This window comes from Haliotis rufescens, unplaced genomic scaffold (assembly GCF_023055435.1).
Source record: "Haliotis rufescens isolate VD_foot unplaced genomic scaffold, xgHalRufe1.0.p SCAF_7, whole genome shotgun sequence".
In the NCBI taxonomy this organism is placed as follows: domain Eukaryota; kingdom Metazoa; phylum Mollusca; class Gastropoda; order Lepetellida; family Haliotidae; genus Haliotis; species Haliotis rufescens.
Window position 1 is genome coordinate 17300185 of NW_025964361.1, and position 23141 is coordinate 17323325.

The 23141-nt window shown below is 38.4% G+C and overlaps 1 protein-coding gene across 5 annotated transcripts in view; it reads right to left on the reverse strand.

Annotated features, from left to right (window-relative positions):
- Positions 1-5331: 5331 nt before the first annotated feature.
- The window catches only part of LOC124151847 (protocadherin Fat 1-like), a 243775-nt gene continuing 225965 nt past the window's right edge, over positions 5332-23141 (reverse strand). For 3 of the 5 annotated variants that reach the window (XM_046524510.2, XM_046524507.2, XM_046524506.2), the window contains 4 exons: positions 21520-22038; positions 19538-19666; positions 11036-11056; positions 5332-9183 (listed from right to left, as the gene is read on the reverse strand). In XM_046524510.2, the coding sequence (XP_046380466.2) occupies positions 8420-9183; positions 11036-11056; positions 19538-19666; positions 21520-22038 (1433 nt within the window). In that variant the 3' untranslated portion in view covers positions 5332-8419. The remainder of the gene's footprint in view (positions 9184-11035; positions 11057-19537; positions 19667-21519; positions 22039-23141) is intronic. The other 2 variants (XM_046524511.2, XM_046524508.2) reach the window with 1 other exon arrangement.

Sequence of the window (23141 nt, forward strand, 5' to 3'; positions counted from 1 at the left end):
CATGTAATGAGAAGACTTCATTATAGTCTTCACCATTATCAGAAGTGAAATTAACTTTTATCTTTTCCTGTTGTCTCTTAAATTTTTGAAACTCCGGGACATAGTTATATGTTGAAGAATGTTTTGCTAACGTTTCTCCAAGTTTATTGGCAATATCTGTTTTATCCGTTAATAACGTGTCACCTTCCTTAAGATGGTGAACAGACGATCTTGAACCTTTGCCTTTTATTTTCTGCACCATATTCCACACCTTGGATATGGGCGTGCGGGAATTTATTTTGGAGACATAGTTCCTCCAAGACATACGCTTATTTTGTTTAAAAGCACGTCGTGCCTTGGCATTTGTAATTTTGACTCGATCTAGATTATGGACTGTAGGATGGCGGCGGAAATACTTTTCCGCTTTCTTCCTATATTTTCGTGCCTGTTTGCATTCGTTGTTAAACCATGGTTTACGAATATGTGGAATTACAGAGGACTTTGGAATTGCTGCACCAGCAATTTCATTCAGCAAGTCCGAAAACAACTGTATCGGATCTTGAACATGTTGAAAAATGTCAGGTGTTAATTTTTCAGTGGATAGTAATTCATATAAAGACCAATCAGCCTTAGTAAAATTCCACCGTGTTGATGGTGGACGATCAGTAGGGTTAACCGTTTTAAGGATGGTAGGGAAATGGTCACTCCCACAAAGGTCATCATGAACTGACCATTCAAATTCGTTGTAAAGATCTGAATCTGTGATGGAGAGATCCAGTGCTGAATATGTTCCTGTAGCAGGATGCAAATAAGTGTTGGAATCGTCATTAAATATGCAGAGATTGTTGTCTGAAATAAAGTCTTCGAGGACTTGTCCCTTACTGTTTGTATGTGGACTTCCCCATAGAGGGTTGTGCCCATTTAGATCGCCCATGATGATACAGGGCTTTGGTAACTGATCATAGAGATTCTGAAGATCAGCCTGCTGAAGAGTATTCGAAGGAGGAATATACAAGGAGCACAAAGTAAGTGCAATGTGCAAGGTAAGTCGGACGGCTACAGCTTGAAGATTTGTATTGAGGGGAACAGTACTATGGATGATACCTTGCCTGATCAATATAGTAGAACCTCCAGTAGCTTTATCACCTGGAGGTGAAAACGAATGATAGCAATTATATTGCCTTAAATCAAATATATCATTGTGCTTCAGATAAGTCTCTTGGAGACACAGTGCTGATGGGGTAAAGTCCTGAATGAGCAATTGTATCTCATTAAAAGTTTTCCTGAGTCCTCTGCAATTCCACTGAATCAAATGAGGCGTGTGAGTCATGGCGGCTCAATAGGTAATCTCACACGCGAGCGTGAAGAACTCCTAGCACTGGCCTGAGAAGACGGAGTTACCTCCATATCAAAAGGTCCAAAGGAGTTGTGGACAGGCACCTCTGAAGGAGAGGGTGTCCTAAGATGTTGTCTATTTAGTTTTTTTCTTTCTGTCTTCGACATATGAACATTTCCTGGCTTTTCAATGTCTGGTAAACATTGGGAATCAGTCTGCGATTCTGAGGATGATGTAGTGGGCTGACAATCTGATTTGTTTGGCTGAATGACAGATGTTGTATCAACTGGTTGAACGGAGTGAACCCATGTCAACTCAGTCTGACATTCTATTGATGAAGTAGCAACAGAACGAGACACAGCAGCAGAATAAGATAAAGTTGACGGCACCTGATTAGCTACTTGCTTTTTGGCTTCCAGATATGAAATGTTGTTGTTGTGTTTCAGTTTCAATATCTGTGACTCAGTTTTCCCTATAGGACAGGCCTTTGACCAGGCTTCATGTTGGCCATTACAGTTGGCACACTTTACATCTGCCCTACAGTCAGTGCTGTCATGCTGACCACCACAACGCTGGCAAACATGAGGTCGACCACATGATTTTGAACCATGGCCAAACTTTTGGCAAGTATAACATCGGAGCGGATTGGGGACATACACCTCCACTCCGATATTAACATAACCAGCTTTAATTGAACGAGGGATACTTGGTCTATCAAATGTGAAGAGATAGGTATTCAGGGGAGTGATAACACCATTGACCTTTTTGGTGAAACGTTTAACAGCAGTCACTGCCTGATCCTTTAACTCTGTAACAATTTCTTGTTCAGATATGTCCGAAAGGCATCGAGCTCTGTCTCGAACAATTCCTCTACTGGAGTTTAGAGTCTTGTGTGCTGAAACAGAAACCTCAACATTTGCAAACTGACTGATCGACAAGAGATTTAGAGATTGCTGTTTCTTCAGACACTCCACAAGAATAGAACCACTACGGAGACGAGTGACATTTTTCACTTCTCCACAGTGTCCGTTAATAGCTTTGGAAATAGCAAACGGATTCAATTTTAAAGGTAGTTTGTCAGCAGCCTCGATCACCAGGAATCGGGCCCATGAATCGGAGTTGGTGGGAATGTTCCCAGAATCATCATCTTCAAGACGTCTTTTTTTGTCGTTACGAAGTGAACCAGGTTGTTTGGTAGACATGGCGAAAGAAAAGTGTTTCAGCATACCTGCTCCCCACCCCCCATGGAGTGTCAACAAGGACAGTGTTGTAGTGCATCGGATTTCCAGCATGCAAACACCAGGGATACAGGGATGTTATACTCCAGCAAATATGACTTGAATAGCTATATTTATCTACCAGATGTAGTGCCAGGCAGGTTCAGTCCATGACAAGAAACTGGAGACATACAGAATACAGAGGTCAACATCACCAGATTGGCCCATGAGCCACCGCCTTCTGGCGTAAGACTCTAGGCAATTTATTCCATCAAAAATTGGTAATTCATACAAAGTATGCATGGCCAAGTCCAAAATATACATTATAATACAACACAGGTGTGCATAAACAATTTTACGCACAGGGCCTGGCATGACCAGCCGATTGATAAGACCGGGCCCATCTTACCACCCGTCTAGGCGAAGTAAGGGTCGAAGTAGTGTGTTGGGCAAAGGAACACAGTTCCAGGAACCAGTGCCCTCAACTACCAGACTCCCGTCCTCCGCCGACACAGGGACGCAACCCACGGCAAACAGGTTGCCCATTTTAGTCGCCTCATACGACCAGCAATGGGAGGCTGTGGAAATATTCTGCCCCGGTTCCACACGGGGGAAGAGCGATTAGCGTTACCCAGCACTCACCACGAGGAGGTTGCTCTTCACGAGTGCCTCGTCGCGGTAGAGCTGTCCATTGATATTACCCTCTACCACTATCAAACGGGTCCTCTGTCTTGCTGTAATCCCACCTTATACTATAACGCTGCCGCCCCTGAAACGATCTTCTTCCATGACACAATGATTGACGTAACGTTCACCTCGACGTCGGTACACTCGAATCCGTCCATCACTGTGGCTGAGGTGAAAACGAGACTCGTCAGTGAATAGAACTTGTCCCCACTGCATGACCGTCCAGCGTAGATGCTGTCTGCACCACTGTAGAAGTGCTTGACGGTGGTTTCCTGTCAAAATGGGACGTCTGGCGGGTCTTCTGGCGACAATCCCTGCACATCTGAGGTGACGACGTATGGTTTGTGAAGATGTTCGTCGAAGGCCAGGGATGCTTCTTGCAGTCACTGTTGCTGGCTGGAATCGATTTCATAGGTGTGTTGTTCGAATCCAGTTTTCTTGTCAATTATTGGTTACGCGTGGCCTGCCACTCCGAGGATGGTCCCTGACTGCATTCGTCTGTTGCCAACGTTGCCATAAGCACCAAAAGGTGTTTCTGTGGACATTAAATTGTCTTGCAACATCACGTTGACTCGGTCCTGCTTTAAGCATACCAATGGCTCGCAGACCCTCATTTTTGGACAGGCGTGGCATTTCGTAATGTTGAATAATTGTGTAATTTTGTTGTTTTTCTGAGTGGTTGGTGTCAGCACGATGCTAAACAGTGCATATGGAATCCCGTTAACACACGTTTTTATACCAATTCTTGGGTAGTGAAATGCATGGGGCTTGCATAAAGGTCAACTTTTGCATGGAATGCATGCTTTTCTGTAGCAGTTGCGTTTTTGTGAATTGATTCCATACATGTACTACAATATTGAAAACTAAACTTTACTTGTTTGAAAAATACACTCAAATATTGGTGTCACAGGAACTTTTGTTGCTGAATATAGGTATGAAGATCAACAAAAGAAATGCAGAGCACCAGCCTGGGACCTGTATGGGGTACTTAAACATCTCACCAGTGATGCCAGTGAAGCATAAGAAGAAGCTAATTTTGAACCCCTGACCCAGAAGATGTTTTACTTTAGAGCATGAGTGGGTTGAGCTTACGATCTTAACACTATAATTGTTTAAAGTAAGCAGGAAAATATTTTCCTAAAGCAAACTTTACAAAATAGACGAAATCTATTAGATTTACTCCTCTCTTTCACATGAAGGAGTTAGCACCCTACAACGATATGAGAAAAATATCGCATTCCCAAAGGGGGTAATTAGAACAGATCTCGATCTGAACCACAGGTTGAACCCGCCACCTTCCATGGGATTCAAGCAATAGTATGAGTCAGGATAAGGTAAAATATGTATTTTTTAGATTAAAAATATCAAATACACATACACTACAAAGCGCCCACCCAGCCATCCCCTCTTCCCCTGTGGAATTGAGAGAGTGACCAGATACTGCACTTGGTGTTGGTGCGTATGCACAGACCATGGGTGCATTCGGGTGAGCTGTTTTTTCTGTTCTCCAGGAACACGGTTCAGAAAGTTTGCACAAACTTTCGGAAATGAGTGAGTAAATATGGCTTAACGACGCTTTTAGCAATATTCCAGCAATATCACAGTGGGGGACACCAGAAATGGGCTTCACATATTGTACCCATTCAACCCGGGTCTTCAGCAGGACGAGTGAACGCTTTAACCACCATGTTACCCAACCACCCCACTTTTCGGAAATGAGTTGAGATCAGGAATAGTATGAGTATAAGTATAAATAATATTTTACAACAAAAATATGTTTTTTTGAGTTATGTCGTAATGGGCTGACATCACAATGCTGTTTAAATTACCTCCCTTATGATATAACATATTCTTGGTGCCATCATTCTTTGATTACTGTCAAATAAAACACACTGAAGTCACATCCGCTGCTGCTCTTCCCCCACCATGTTCGTCCCCAGGCAACGCCGATTCCATTATCTCGTAGTGCAACCAACTCGGTAAGCAGTGTTCCAAACATTTGTTAACTGATGCCAAGATGTAGCTACTCTGCATCACTTTTTTCTTGTTAATAAATTGGTTTAGGATTCCCTTTTGCAAACTTCATTGTAAAATAAAATCACAACATCAACATAAGATCCATAGACTTTTATTTTTGCATTCAGCAAAATGCTATATTACAATTCTTCTCCAAAAAGTCACTGGGAGAAAATGTACAAATGATAAGAAAAATAATCAGCAAGAGCATAACATCATAAGGGTATGTAGGCATACTTACTACACAACAAACATTCATTCACATTCAACAATAATGTCATGATCTCCTGGAAGCGACAACAGTCTATTGACAATGCTGACAGCATATATAAGAAAAAACAACCATCTTGCATTATTTTCTTACATTTTTCGTTACCTACTTAACAGATTGTCAGTTGACATCTTATTTTTAAACTGACAGAATACAGGTGGGAACACAATTATAGTGACTAAATCACATTTTGATCTTGATTAAGAACATAAGAAACATGCATATTTGAAATATCAACATCCATACAAATCTTAAGGAAGATCAGGGTTTTTTGTTGAAAGAACACTGGATATAACTTAAATAAACAAGAGATCAATTTGATTTGGTGAATGGCATTAAACATACATTTCTCTCATAAGAAAATTCACAGTGTACTACATCCTTAATGATGTTTATGGCCCATAAAAAAAACAGTGCTATAAAAATAACCCAAAGGTAATGTAGCTCAAATGAAATGTTGGGAATCTTCTTGCAGATGTATACAAAAATACAAATAAAAGCAATAACTGAATGTTTCTCAGTTATCAAAGGTTAAGGGGTCATCTCTAATGTCATAAGTATATTTACAAATGCTGCAGAGTACACCCTCAAAACAGCTTTAAATTGCCATGCAAAATGTCCTGCCAAATATAGACACCAGGCGCATTGGCATGTTAAAATTCTATGAGCATGTTTCCATGACAACTTCAAGGATAATCTATCCAAATTAACAGTTGCATAGTCCCAGCAGTTTCCTAAGGTTGTGCACACAATGTTAAACAGAATCCTTGTGGCTATGTTTTAAACAATATTTGAAAAAGATTGTACACATGATTTCAGCTCTAAAAACACATTGTTTCAGAAAAGCATATACACATTAGATATTATACTTCATAATGATTCATGGGTTAACAGTCCCGTAAAAATAGATAAATGTTTGAAAGTACTTACAAAAAAGTGAAGAAGCCCATTCACTGCCATTTCTAGAAACCCCAGAAATCTTGACACTATAACCTTCTGTTTGGGTGAATAAATGCCAACAACAACCTCTAACCAGACTAAAATACCTTGCCACTAGCTCACAAAATGAGGAATCTAAATGCAGTTCCACTCTAATGACATATAACTCTGGTTAGAGAAATCTGTAAGTCCCTTCAGCTACATGAAAAAGAAATTAATAACCACTTCCAATGATTATTAATATTGAACCTCAATATTAGCACCTCAATTTTAGCCAAATACATGCTTGACTATTTTATTATAAGAAACATGGGTGTTAGTTCTCACAAACATATGCCAACACCAGGAGGTTGGTTCAGCACAAAAAAAACATACCATTTCAACATGATATGTACCAATATACACTCCTTCAGGTATCATGAACTTACTATAGCATTAGATGTTAATTTGATCTTCTAAATCATTTACAAGTATTTCGGGAACACTCCCATAGGCTATACAGCATATAAACAAATATTATGTCCCAGTTGAAATTCAACACAAGAAGAAATATATAACATATGCTACGAATTTAATGTAGGTCACTGTGACCTATTACTATCATACATAAGTATTCCAATAAAACATCCACTACATCCATAGCAAACAGAAATTTGAAGGAAATTAAACATTTCAGTGAAAATGCCAAACAAATCGCCTTCACACTGACATTGATGTTATATATAGGTCACCTACGGTTCCAGAGACCTAAAGGTACGCTTCACAACTTTTGTTTTCTGGCCATAGGAATACTGAACGACATTTTCAATGTGATTCCCATCTTTCAATCTTTACAAGACAATATTACCGCATCATTCATGTGATAGTTCAGCATCACAGGCATTATGGTTTGGAGACGTTAACACTGGACAACATGCAATGACACAAGCTCATGTGAACCTCTGGGTCAGATGAGATAAAATTGAGATGTTTCTTACAAAATCAATACAAAACAACCCACAAAATGTTGAAAAATATATATATTGTCATGGCCACACATGATATCTCATAATCCAACAAATTTGTTAACTGTTTCTCAAGTAAATATGTCAAACAATGGGAAGCTACACTATTGTTACATCAATATATGCTATTTACTAGCAGAAATAGTTTAAAGAAGCAGAATATGAAAATATTATCTTAGCAAGTACTTGTCAACACTACTTGCTTATCACTGAGTTCAGACAAGAACATTGCTATCACTAACATATATTCACAACGTGTTCACAACCAAAGAAATGACGTGAAATAAGGTGTGCAATATTGTATCAACATTATTCGGGGATGTTATAATAATGAATAATTCTGAATGCGTGCATGAAATGTTTAAAAAAAATATCAGTTTGTAACATGGAATAGATGTCCACAAATTCCAAACAATAATGTTACCTGACTTGTCATTCCTATGTGAGGTTCAAGCCTCCTCATACTGGAATGTCCTCATAACATCTGTACTTGATCAACATAATAACCATACTTCAAAATATTTGAATAGAATATAACAGAATATCTAGGTAATCTTAATGAAGTGAATCATATCAAAGTCTCTGCACATCAGCTACATTCAGCACCATCACAGCTAGACTAGTCTCTTTGCAGCAGCCATCAGATGTTTTAACCCCAACACAATGTTATATATCACACATCCGCTGTCAAGTACATGATACATGACTTCTAAACTGAGATAATGCATTAAGAACAAACATTGCATTCTTTGCACAAACTGTAAAGACTCAATGTTATTTTCTATTGGCACACAATTTTATCTAAGTAAACAGTGTAAATAACATCAGTCCACATTAATGATGTGTTTCTAAGACATTTGGCAAAGAACAACAATATCTGAATCTGCAGGAAATAAAACGGATCACAACCATGAAATGTTAGACATCAGATCTAGGAAATGACAGTTGAATGTTTGTTCGAAAGATCTGTTCACACTTGTGTGTGGAGATGGGCAGCTAGAAGTCTTTGTGAAGACTGGTCTTCATCACCACTATCCTCACTCTGGTTAATTTCACTGTCTTCTATTTCACACAAATATGCAGAAATATCAGAACATGACCCATTAGTTGATGTATAACCACCAGCCGAGACACTCATGTCATCCATTATTGATGCTGCTGATCTGTTATGATCTGTATTATATTCACTCCTTGTAGTGTAACCTGGAGCCAAATTACTTCTTTGAGGACCAACATTCTGGTAGGCATAGTGTATGACGCTGTCGTTATCGTTATCATTATCATCACTGACATTACTATTGTCATCATCAGTTGGGGGGTCAGGCCATCCATCTTGCTCCATCTGTCCACTAAAGCTGTAGTTTGGTAGGTAGTGATTTGGATGATGAGATACTTGAAGACTTTGAGGTAGTTCGTAAGTGTCGTCCATGTCACGCAATTCCAAGATTTGTTGATAGTTGGGATGGTCTGCATAGCAGGGAGGAAGGTCATCTTGGTCATCTATTTCAAATTCATTTTCTGCATACTCTGAATCTCCAACATATTCAGAGTCTTCAACATATTCTGGCTCATCAGTCACTGTTCCTGGGTCAGGTTCAATGTTGCTAATATGGATGTTGGAGTCATTGCTGTTGTTACTGGAACTTGGGGAATCTGGGACTTCCTTAGATGGTACCTCACTGATATTGGGGAGAGATGGCCTTGGGGCCCAGTCTGATGTGTCCCAGTGATAGCCTGAAAACATACAATGTAAATCAGTAAAAATATAGATCCATGCACCAAATGCAGAGGACAAAGACTAAAGTCAAACCTCTAATGCACACATGAACATGAAAATTTGTTCTCTAGAATATTGCTATCAATTATTCAAGTTGTTTTCAGTTCTCAGATTGTAAAATATTCCTCATTTCTGCAGCTGTCAGCTAAATAGTACTATTAGAAATGTAATGTCAATTACATGCATGTAGTTGGTGAGTTCAAGCATAATCTAATGCCAAGGTATGTCAACCTTGTGGTGGTACCTTGGGTAAGCCTGCAGTCAATATACTCACATGCAGTAATTGCATGCGATTAGTTGTGTTACTAGGGATACTTCCTTTGTAGCAACACCTTGAAAACCTTGTATCTTTTTCACCAGAGTTTAGTCTTCAGAGTATATGGTCAGATATCAGCGATTCCCATAAAACTCTGATTTTGGACTAGTGGCTAAAGATGCAATATTGTTATGTAATGATCCACACCACACAGCAACTTATACAACCTTTCACCGATATTTCAAGACAATATTTCAAGGCAATCACATTTAAAAATAGTAATTGATTTCTGTGCAACAGTTTAAGTAATATGTTAAAATAACACCACAAGGCTGTCGCTAACCTGACTTATGAAGAAATAATGTTGTGACGCTTCAACTTTAATTGGTGATTAACATGTATGATGAATTAAAAAAAAAGGTGGTGACAAAACACATGTGAAAATAACCCCATAAAAATTAGTGCCACGGCAAAGCAGCTCACCTATAGTCAACAGTTTAAAATGTCAACAAAGGCAGCCACAAACATGATGTGATCATAAGGAGAAAGCATAATGTTCAGCTTTTACAATTTCAAAAAAGATGCTTAGAGAACCAAAAGAACTTTGAGAAAGTTTACCCTGTAGTGGCCATAAACGTTTTTCAGTATGTACTCAATATCATTATTAAAGGATCATGTAGTTATGTAGGGTGTCAAACATGAAAAACATGAGTATGTTGACAATGTGATAAATAGTTGTTTATGCCAATGTCACACTCATTTTAGGTAGAATACATTCTTTGAGAATTGACAGCATGGTCAAATCATGGAAAAAAGTTAAATCAAGGCCAAAATTTAAAATGTCATATAAAGCAGACCATATAGGTGAACACTAATTGCTGGAAGAGGATATGGTAATGTATTAACTCTGATGTACTTACTTGCCTATTGTTGTCACAGAAACAATACTGTATACACATGAACTGAATGAGTGCAAACAATAGCTATCCGAAGCTAAGACATGTTCAAAGGTGAGTAGACAGTTTGGAAGAGAATAACAAAAAGTGGCAATTGTGCACTCAACATAAGAAAACACAACGGATGCACTTGGCGTAATGAAATACTACTAGAGAAATGATGGGATATATGTTAAACATAACAATAAAAAGCGTAAATTATTTTTTTAGCATTCAAACCACACGAACAGGAGGAAGTACTTCCTAAAACTGTGGGAATTTGAAAACCTATTATCTTATTTTAAGATGGAAAAGATCCATATTAATATTCAGACTGAATGAGCCTTATTGCTTCACATACATACAAGATGTACAGAAAACATGCATTCAGGACATGCATAAAAGTAAACTAAACAACTGGTTGTTACTTTGTATCGTATCATTACAACTATTTGGCAGAAGATTTAGTTGCCAACAATACAAATGCAGGACATGATAGAGATGTTGTCAATGGGGTCACTGATGGTTTGCTCCCTGGCAGATAGAGAAATAAGGACAAGACTATACATTCATGCACCAGTATAACACAGATCACGAAGGCAGCACGGCAATGTCTACCTTTTCTTTTCCCACGTTTAGCTGGAGAGAAAGGTAAGAAGAAAATGAGAAACAATGTAGATTCATGGGCCCAATGATGTCTTGGTATAGTTCTCTATTACCTGAAATTGTATGACCTGAAATTGTATGACAAATACTTGACAATTCTTATACAATGGAACCAGAGAAAAATGTTTTCAAATACTTGCAAACTCAGAAGCAACCCTTCACCAGAATCTCTTGGAAGGAACCAGAAATCATTACATACAGCCACACATTTTCAATGTGATAGCATCACCTTCAGTTTGGTGAAGTAAGTTGCCACCATAATCTCCAGATTTAAGTACCGGTACAGTCAAGTCTCATTAATCCGACATGGTTGGTTGCATTTGATTATGTCGGATTAATGAGTATGTTATGAGAGATAAACGAAATTAAACTGTATCAATGTTTGAAAATCGGACAACTACACGATAAATAACAAGGCAAACACATTGTTGTAAAAAAATTAACAATGAAATATTCAAATTGTTGTTACATTGTTAGTGGAATATGTTTTCTAATCATGCAACCTCTAAAACTTCACACAAAACTACTATCAACTGATTCCAAATACTTTTGAAAACAAAGTCTGGAATGGAAGTCTCCAGTTTAAAACGAGTACCGAAACCAAGAAAGCTGCTTTCATTTCATTGATCGGTTAAAGTTCGTGAAAGGTTGTTCTGAAGTGACATGTAATGGGATGTCCTCAGCTGTAGCCAGAACTTGTATCTGATTTTATGAGATTAAGGTAATCTAAGCATGTGATTTTTTAAAGCAAGCTTGCTCTGCAGCCATTGTAATATGCAGCCAACAAGTCGACTCATTTTGTAGCAAAAGACGGGACTGTGTACTCACGGGTAGATGACTACATAGTACGGTGATCACGACCTGATTAACGAGACTGATGTATGAGTGATTTTGGTAATTTGTTGCAAATTAGGTGTGTTGGAGTCGAGTGCGAGACTGTTGGATTAACAAGTTTAAATAGCACTGATTTAAATGGTTCTTATCATTTGTGTTGGATAAAGCCATTCTTCGGATTAACGAGACTTGAGTGTACCTACGAGACTTGAGTGTACCTTGCTTCTAGCTAACATGACGAGAAATTAAATGGCAAGTCTAATGACATTATTCTAGTTTTGAAAAACATGGCAAAAGCAGTACAACTCTAAACCAGAAAGTCCTATGCTTCTTGCTATCTTACTAGTATGCTTTATTTGTTATTTAATGCCACACTTGGCAATATTCCAGGTACATGATGGCAGCCTGTAAATAATCGAGTCTGCCCCAGATAATTCAGTGAGATATTGCGAGCAATGGTCCATGCCGTTGGGGTTGGATGACCACTAAATCATCGACTCTGACCACCCAAACCATTTGGTTGCCTTGATCAGCATAGGTTGCTGGAGACCAATTCTAACCTGGAATCCACATGGGCTTTAGCTACCTTAAGGGAGCACAAGGCTCTGCCTTCTACTGTTCTGTCTGACACTGCCCGCTTGTGATCATCAGTTCATTTGCTGGATGATGCAACTGGGAATGATGCAAGTCTTGGCTTCTGTCTCTATTGGACATCGGGAACTTTCATACAATTTGAATACATATTTCTGAAGTTATATTTCACAAGTTTCATAATTATTGTCTTATAGTGAGGTCGGAATAATTGTGTAAAGAAAGTAAGTACTAATTCACCGGATAGACACAGGCAGAGGATCATGAAAACAGAAATGCATTGGCTATTTGGAAGATGTTTTGATACTGTGCATTGGGCAACATGAAGATTCAATGAAGTTGACTTGTGTAAGTAATATTTACAATAGTGAAATGGCTTGGTCTTACTGCCTGAAGAGGTACCATGGTGATAAAAACTAGCTGCTTCAAGGTCTTTGAAAGGCATTTAGAAGTGATACACATAAGGAAGAGAATATATGGATGTCAACTTCTTTATTATGAGAAACACATTGTTTCGGATCAACTTCTTTATTATGTAGAACTTAACATTTCGTTTCACCAGATGAAGGAGTAAGCATATACCCTGAATTGTTGTGTTCCTCATAATAAAGAAGTTGACATCCATATATTCTCTTCCTTAGCTGCTTCTCATTGGTAAAAGAGAATCAAAATTATCAGTATTTCACTCATCATAGAAAACATTTATGTAGGGAGGCCCTTTTCAAAGTTGATTGTTCTCAACTGTTTATTAGGTTACAAACTTCTTTGAACCCCCCCCCAAAAAAAAAAAGAGAAAAAAGAGTAAGCATATACCCCGAATTGTTGTGTTCCTCATAATAAAGAAGTTGACATCCATATATTCTCTTCCTTAGCTGCTTCTCATTGGTAAAAGAGAATCATAATTATCAGTATTTTACTTATCATAGAAAACATTTATGTAGGGAGGCCCTTTTCAAAGTTGATCGTTCTCAACTGTTTATTAGGTTACAAACCTCTTTGAACACCCCCCCCCCCCCCCCCAAAAAAAAGGAGAAAAAATGTATGTAAAAAATGGGCTGCCTGCCCACACTATTTTTCCAAAATTCAAAAAGTATTGTTTGAGTAACATTTTTTTTTTAAAGTCTAGGATATTATTTTGCTTTTTATTGTGTGTTGACAGCCAAAATACAAGATTTATGGCACTGATGTAATAGATGCAGTCTTCTTTAAATTAGTAGCAATGATACCTAATGTTTGATAATTCTTAGGAATAGGTGAACCTCTATTACATCAGTGCCAGGATATACCCAAGGGAAACAGTGGGTTCTGAAATTTAGTGCTACCCTCGATAGTTCACAGTCGACTCCATTTAAAGGTAAAATTTCTGACCCATGAAACTGGGTGTCCTTGAAATCTTCCTGAGTTGAGAAGTTCAGGACTGCCGTTAACTTTTGAATTGCCTAATCCCTTGGTAGACCATAGGATCAAAATGGTAACTACCTTTCAAGGTTTGTAGCTGCAGACCTTTTCCAGTCAAGGTGGGGAAGCTACTAGACTTGAGCTGCCACCACTGGCTCAAGGCTATAGATGTTCTGCAAGATAGTGAAAGTGCTCCATTCCTCAGCAGTATTACCAAAGTAATTGAGAGCTTACAGCTTAGATACGTCAGCCATGGCAAGAAGGAAAGCTGCTTTCCTGGTCGTTTAAAGTGACGAAGGCAGAAACAAAGTGGTTCCAATAGAGGTTCCAAGAGTGATGAAAAAACCAGAGTGAGGTTCCATTTGGGGTTAGAGCGTGGAGAACTGACGTCCTCAAGCAGAAACAATCTCACAGATGGTTGAGGACGGGACGATCTCCAATCTTTAACCCGTCATGCTGTAGAACGGTATCCCCTAAATGGTCCTTTGTCTGAGTTTGGCAATGAGGTGAAGATGGAGACGAAAACAGCCAATATGGGCACTGTTACAGTAGGGGATGGGTGGGGGTGGGGGGCTTGTATGTCAATTTGTTGAGCTTCCAGGTATGTGACAGGGCCTCATTGTGCATGGTATCCAGTCTACCAAATCAAATTGATGTGTAGTCTCATCCATTAAAATCCAGTTGACTTGTTTCCTTGTCCCTGTATGTAGGCCACTACTGTAGTGTTTGTCATGATCAGAATAAATGGTCCTTACACTCGAATGCATAAAAATTGCTCTCATCTTGAGACAATTTATGTGCAAATTGTTCTCACCTGATCTCCATGGTCCTTGAAACATGGAACTGTGCATGCGAGCTCTTCAGCCCGAAACTAAAGCATCCTGGTCAGTACAGATGGGGATGCTCCATTTGTGGAAAGACGAGGTGTACACATGCTATAAACCAATTTATGTAGGGTCCAACATCCATGGCTTGGCAGTTTAAAAAAATCAAATTCCTGCAGTCCTGTTAATGGAACGGGCATGGTCATGTTTGGTGATCTGATCGACTTATATATTCAAAGTTGGGGGCACTCATGCATGCTGTAGGTTAGCCTACTTAGCCGAGGGAGTGGGAGCTTTTCCTCACTCCAAAGTCTCTTGAGCCAGTCATTAGCTTTGTTCATGATTAAATTGCCATAACTATGCCAAGGAAGCATACAGTGGTGGTGAAAAGACCCCAATACTCTACGAACTCCAAACATGTGGGTTACTGGTTCCTCATCTCCTGGCATTAATTTGGGGAAAAAATTATTTTATTTAAGCCCAAAGTGTCCTGCTTCATAATCTATAGAGGGTTGTAAATCCACCTCTGGGAATCAATAGAATGGCAAACATCACTCCACTCTTGAGTCCGATCCTAGGTCAGAAGGACCTTCTCCCGAACTGTAACTTAATGTAACTAAACCGACGGTCCCCAATCTTGAACATTAACAGACTGTAACATATAAACCTGAACCATCATTTGAATGAAGTCTGGATCCATCAAATATGGAATGGATTCATCATATAATTTCCCACTGGTGATTGTGGCACTCACTGGCCGCTTCCTAGAAGGCCTGGTTGACATATTAGCTGAAGGGTTGGAGGCAACTGGTTCCATGCTCTGGTCTCAAGTTCCATGCAAAGGCCATTCCCTCTGGTCAAATTGTAATGTCCTGTGCCCATGGTGCTCACGCTGCTTCCTACATTGTCAACAACTTCCGTGACTCATGATTATGCCATCCATCATAATTGTGTTGATGGCTAGGAAGGAATACTTCCAAGGGTCCCTTGGTATCTGACCTTCCGCAATCCTAACCAGCAGCGAAATATTATTTAGCTGTCCCTGTGCAGATCCTTCGGTCACTGACCAAAGAACCCAAGCAAGAGGTGAAATCCAAACCAGCTGTGAGTGGGCACTTCCGTGCAGATCCAACAGTACCCACACCAGCAATGATCAAAATGTTTGGCATGGATAAGACAGTCACCTTTCAACAGCGATCTGAACTGGTGCTCATTAAGCCATTCTGTGCTGCTGCCGACCGTCACTCACAAACACAAATGAATTTGCACTGATACTGTGCGCAGTGCCCGTGATGGTTGTGAGACAGGTTCTGTGTCGACACCTTGAAATCATACTTCAGTGGGACTGACAGCTGTTTGCATACCAAGGTCACCATACAGTACCTGTGCCAAGTGAATGGTCTCATTGCTCCATGTCATCCAGTGATGATAATTGGTTCCCCACTCATGGCCTCTTAGTGTTCTTTAAATCTACCACCATGGATAAAATCTCTTGTGAGGGATTGCACCAGGCGTAGTCTGTACGCTTCTCCTATCAGCATTGCCTGCAGGATGAGTGAGGGTTTGCACGATCTTAAAGTTATCACACTTCTAGCTAACGGACGAGAGTGATGCCATCTTGACCAATAACATGTTATCACTTAGCAACTACGTGTTTAAGGTTCAAGGCAGGATAATAACTATATTGTCTCACTAGAATATGTTTACTGAAGATACAAATAAATACGGTGAGAACTACCAAATAATGTGCTATGACAACAACTTTTATGTTGACACAAGCACACACAGGAAAGAAGTGAGGTTTCTCATCTTGCACATCTACAAGAATGAATGATTGAGTTAAGATTTTTAGTCATATTAGCAGTACTTCAGCCATATTGAGACCACAACAAGTTCTACATTAATAATACCGTATTTTCTTGAGTATAGTGCGCACTTTTTTTCCAAAAAACACAGCTGTGTAGAAGGGGGTGTGCATTATACACGAATTAATGAATTTTGATGTTTTTTCCCCCATGGAAAGACATTACCGTGAGCACGTAACACCGGAAATACCATGTCAACAAATCCATACTGAAGTACGCAAATTAGTCATGTAATTACACTGTCTGGCTATAAAAAGTGTTCTTTGTATATCTGGACTTATGTTTGTAACTTATTTTATTAATTTTATTCAAAATTCCTTTTAATATTGTTTTAATTAATTTCGGCGAAATCGTGTGTGAAGCGATCGGAAGATCGCACAACTCACCGTTATTAACAGCAACCACAGTCAGATTACCGCTTTTGAGGCCTTGAAACAAACTTTAGTTGACAGAGAATGGATACATATATGTGACTCGTTAAAAGTTATATTTGTTTTTGTTGGACGATTCTATGTCAACACGTAATTTCTCGCGATCACATGCACGGGAGCCTTGACGGTGACTGGTCAGACTGGTTCAATGTAAAAAATAATACCCGGCAATAGCGATCAGCTGCTTCACTTAGGGTTATTATTATTTTAAATATGTTTCGTAAAAGCTGCATCTAAATTAACAAGATATTGGAATATATTATTCCTGATAAAAAAATAGTTTCAGATACAATTTTTGCCGATCCTTGCATTAAAATCCTGTAAAGTTATATCATTGGGTGTGTCTTGACCGAATCACTGGTAGATTCCAAGAAAACGTGTGTACAGCTGATTGCTGTGTCCGGCTTAGTTTACGAGAAAATACACAAGGTAATCTTAATCCCTGGATATAAAACAATGCCTAGCAGAACAAAAAATACAATTTAAACAGTAAATCAACATGTCTTGTGATTTTTTATCTCAGATTTTGAATTTGTACTGACCAAGTTTCTCATCACCCGTTCGTTTGCCGGACTGCGCAAAGGGGTACGGTGTAAAAAAATTTCTGCGCTTGGTATTCAAATTTTTCTTTTCGAAAATATTGAATCTGCTACAGGGGGGTGCGCACTATACTCAAGAAAATATGGTAAATACATTTAGACCTGGGATCCGGAATATTCTTTTGCCAATCAGATGTATGTATTTTGCTCACGCTACCTCTTATTTGACAATTACTGTTGGACATTCATGTATCAATAAAATAATAAAAGAACAAAATCAAGAGTCACTTTCATAACATGTACCATATTTTCTTGAGTATAATGCACACTTTATTGTCTATGAAACACACCACAATAAGTTTTCATGTCTTTTCCTCAATACAAACTAAAAGACTCAACACCGGAAATACCATGCCAACACATTCGTACCGAATTACTCACATTATACTGTTATTATACTATCTTCTTATTAAAAGTCTTCATTGTAGACATGGACTTATGTTTGTAATCTATTTTATTAAATTTATTCAACATTTCATTCAATATTGTTCACATAAACTTCGGCGAAATTGTGTGTGAAGTGACTTCCCTGTTATTTACAGCAACCACGGTCAGATTACCGATATTGATACCTTGAAACGAACTTTAGTTGACAGAGAAGGGATACATATTTCATATATGCCACACTTTGACTCATTCAAAGTCATATTTGTTGTAGTTTGACTAACATTATGTCAACATAACATTTTCACCAGTCCACAGGGACATCTCAACTATGACGGGTCAAATTGTTCAAACATAAAAAATATACAGCAATAGCAATCAGCTGTTCCAAAGTGTGACTCTTATAGCTATTATTACTTTAAAAATATATGGTAAAAACTGCAAGGAATATATTATTTCTGATAAAACAAGAGTTTCAAAACAAATCTTACGATCATCAAAGCTCTCCGATGTCATGTTTTTAGCCAAATCCCTGGTAGATTGGTAGAATATGTGTGTATATGTGATTGTCATTTCCGGCTTCCTTCACAGGAAAATACACACTGTAATCTTTATTTCTACATATAAAACAATGCCTAGCAGAACAGGAAGTACAATTTACATGCTAAATCATCATGTCTACTGATATTTTACCTAAAATTTCACATTTTTATTGACCAATTTAAGTTTATCATCACCTGAATTCCCTGAAGGCATATCATATAGTTTCTACATCTCACAAAATGATGTTGACTGATAGCTCTCGGTAACCACTGCAAGTCATGTATACACTAACAACAAAAACACATGTCAGTCTGGCTGCAGCTCTCCTCATCGTATGTCCTTTGTTATGATAACTAGTCTCAGGTTGTAATGTCCGGCAAGTACTTTCTCAAAAATATCCGGGGCAAATTTAAAAATGTTTGGTTTGCACTTTTTCAAATCTGACAATTTACAGTCACAACTGGATAATATGGGTGCACAGACTAGTTTCTGGATCCCTGAATGAGACTACATAAGAATCTGTCACCAAAGGGTCACAACATAACTAGACTAACACTGGCTTATATATAAAACTAGCATGTAACCACAAAAAGATATCATTACACATAAAGCATGAGCAAGAAGCCTTGGTAGCAAGATACTATTACTTGCACAACGAATAATAGTGGACAGTAAAGAGGCCTTTTTTGAAAATCTTAAAGACTTTTATACCATAATCACAGCCAAAATGCAGGATTTATGGCACTGATATAATAGGTTTATGTATTTGTGAGAATTATACTGATTAAAATAAACTTCTCAATAAACATCAATTCAAATTCAAATGCACATTCATAATTAAGCTGCCCCATCCCTACCTGGCTGTTTATCAACAGACATTTAACAACCTGCATGGTCCTAAAAGATTTATGATACAAAATTTGATTTGTATCACTTTTATTACAATGGTATACATTTTTATTCAAAGACAGGTTGTTTGGCTCACCATTCAGGTCCTCTTCACTCTCTGACACAGGCAAACTACTGTAGGAACTAGCATCCTGGCGCTGGAGTCCACACTGTGCAACAGGCACCATCATGCCAGGCATTGACTTTGTCACTTGTTTTTTGTCAACTGCAAGTACAATGATGACACATTCTTCAACATATTATCTACTTTGAAGGCAACAGGTTTGTTTTTCTGTAGATTAGTTATGTAGACCTTATTATGGGGACAAATGTGGGCAAAGATCTGAACAGATAACACAAAAATGTATTCTAAAAATTGATTTCAACTCCATGAACATAAGTTGAGTTCAATATTTTACTTGACATCCTTCTACAACTGCTGGGTAATGCTCTCATCCATCCTCAGTGATCACAGTATATATCTCCTTTCTATTATGATTAACGTGTTGGACACATTCACCACCAGAATTGGCATCTGAGAGTCGATGTAGACCTTGTGTGAGTGAGCCATCAGAATAAGTAAGCGAGTTTATAGAGAGTATGTGAGGTGGTCTAAAAGCTGCTTTGGACATATTTCAGGTATATTATGCTATGTCAGCTCACTGTGGAAAGAAAGAGGCCAAAGATATGGAGGTACTAGGCCAGTGCCACTTTAGTAAAAAGAAGCAAGCATGGTCATGGTGCTGACAAACCAGTATCATAATCCATGCAATCGGGTTCAAACTCATGGTAGGGTTCTGGCATAAGTGACCCTTACACAGCGTGTCATAATTACTATTGCACACGAGGTAAAGAAATTGCACGTCTAGCTTTGGCAGGTGCCTGTCAATTATCATTGCATTTGAAGTATAAACAAAACATTCTGATTGACAGAATCACATGCTTGACAGTGATATAAAATGACAAATTTGATGGACGTTTCAAATAGCAGTCGGAATTTGAAAGAAGCCATAAATAGCTTGCTTACAATGGCTGCTGTTGTGGCCTTAATTAAAAAAGGGATTCAAATCTCTTCAACACCTTCAGGTGTCATCATGTTGATAAGAGGCATGTGAAGTTTCAGCTTTATTGGTTCAGTGGTTTCTGAGAAGAATTTTAGGATGGATGACATATGATTTCTACGGGACCAGGTGAGTTAAAAAAAGAGGGGTAAATGCAGTCAAATGTCTAAGCTGGATCAAAATGAACAAGCGTATAGTCAACAAAGTCATCTATATCCCCCGCCCATTTTAACACATTATGGTCCCAAACCAGGTAACTGACCCAACATTTCTCTTAGCCCATGTCAAAAAAGCTGCAATGGAAATTCTAAAATAAACTCCTGAATATCAAATGGCACCAGTTCTGTATGTGCTTTATATATAGACATGCAATGTTTGGCAAGGACATATCTAACAGTTTATTTGTTATACTCAATTAGTGAACCCACCCTATATTAAAACTTAAATCCACCTTGTTGCCATGGAAATGTAACAAATAAAAAATTCTAAAAGTGCTAAATATCAAAAGGCACCAGTTCAGTATGTGTCTGGTAGACATGCAAAGTTTTGTTAGAAAGTATTGAATGGGTTTTGAGTTATGCTCCGGAAACGAACTCTACCCTATTGAACCTAAGTCCAACTTGTTGCCATGGAAACATAAAAAATAAAAATTTATTAAATTCCTAAATAGCAAAAGGCACCAGTTCAGCATGATTCTGACAGACATGCAAAGTTTCGTAGAGAAATATTTAATGGTTTCTGAGTTATGCTCCGGAAACGATTTCGGGACGCACGCACGGAAACCCATTTCAATAAAAATGTGCCACAAAACATATGTCATCCTGTATACACAATATTTTCAATATGGCTGCCCTAATGTTCATGTTTAAAATTCACTTAAAATTCTGTGACAGTTTTCCAGAGACACCAAAGCTAGGATCATTAATGCAAAGTTTCAGCTTCATATACATTGTAGTTTCAGGAGATGTAAAAAATGTGGATTGGATTTAATTACTATGAAATAAAAAAATTTTCTTACCTTCTGAGTAATTCTCCAAAATATTAGGGTACTCAAACTCCCATGGCTGTTTCTGAATGGAATCTGAATCAGAGGGTGCATTAGATCTTGGTGGCGGAGGAAGAGTTGATGGAATTACTGGACTGCTTCGGTGTGAAGACTGGAACGTCTGCAGGTATTCTTGGAATGTTGGGATGTTATGGATACCTGTTGTTTCCAACTCATCTGCAGCACTGCCATAGTTTCTGACAGTGTCAAAGTTGTTAAGTGTGTTGAGTGAGTCATGTGTACTAGGAGTGTAGGAGGCAGGTCTTGTGGGCACAGGGGGAGGCTGTGGTGTGTAAGTGTGAACAGCAGCCATATCTGGGTTGCTTAACTTGCGTTTCATCTCATGTTCTTTCATGCCATGATACTGAATCTCATCATCTCCGCTTGCAATGCCAGGCGTGATGTTGTTCCTTCTACGTTCTCGCTTCTTTCTCCTCCACATGCGACACATGACAAAGATGAGCACGATGAAGATAAGTCCAGCTCCAACACCTGATAATGAAACAACAGAGTATTCTAAACAATACTTGCAATCATAAGCAGGCAAAAATAGCAATGGACAATAGTTGTGCTTATTGCTTAGTGCTCAATGAGCTCGTAGCTTGGACAATTGGTAAATGTCAATTAGGCAACAGGTTGGATATGAAGTTCATACGCTGAAGCTCATCTGGTTACACACTCAACCACTAAAATATAGTGCTACAACACTCTAGCTCACCTGACATATAGTCAACAGTTTAAAATATCAACAAAGACATCCATTAATATAAATAGCTTTCAAAATCAACACTCAAAATATTTTAGCATACATTTCCAGGACTATTAAAAAGATATGAAACAATAAATAGAATTATGAAGAGATTTCAAACTTGGCAAAGTAATGGCCACAAATAGTCTCTTTTAACTAGAAAAGTGTTTGCAAGTACTTGTAAATAGAGAAGCAGCCACAAATATTGTTACATATTAGCATGCATTTACAGAATGATATCATTATCTTCAGTTTGGTAAAATGCATGCCTATGACCTCATACCAGATATTTCTTAAGTCTCCATTTACCATCATGAGAAAATTGTGGTTGAATGATGACGGTTGGGGAAAATACATGTCATATGCAGTGACAAACATTACCTCAAATTACATTAAAATACCAGCTTTTGATTGGTTTAGGAGCAGACAATTATTTTTCATGAAGCCCGGTGTGAAATCAAATGGAACACACCTCAGGTAACTTGCTTATCTCACATATGTATCTTTGATCTGAAATGAACAGATGTTTATCTGAATGCATTGGGTAAAGGGAAGTACCTCTATTCACTTACGTCATTAGTCAGCTGTATATAAGTACCCTGTGTGTGAGCCTAACACCATATACCCCTCGAGATCGGTTGACAGCATATAATAGTTATCATTGTCAATAATTCAAAGAATATTACATCTTTGCCAGAAATCCTGTAATTTGGCTGTCATCACAAGAAAAAAATTACTGTCAACTATCCATAATTAGTTGTGCAAGTAATAGTATCCTGCCTTCCAAAAAACCTGCACATGTGCAAGGTAGGAAACCTCTTTTCATTCCAACATCAGCTATCCTAGA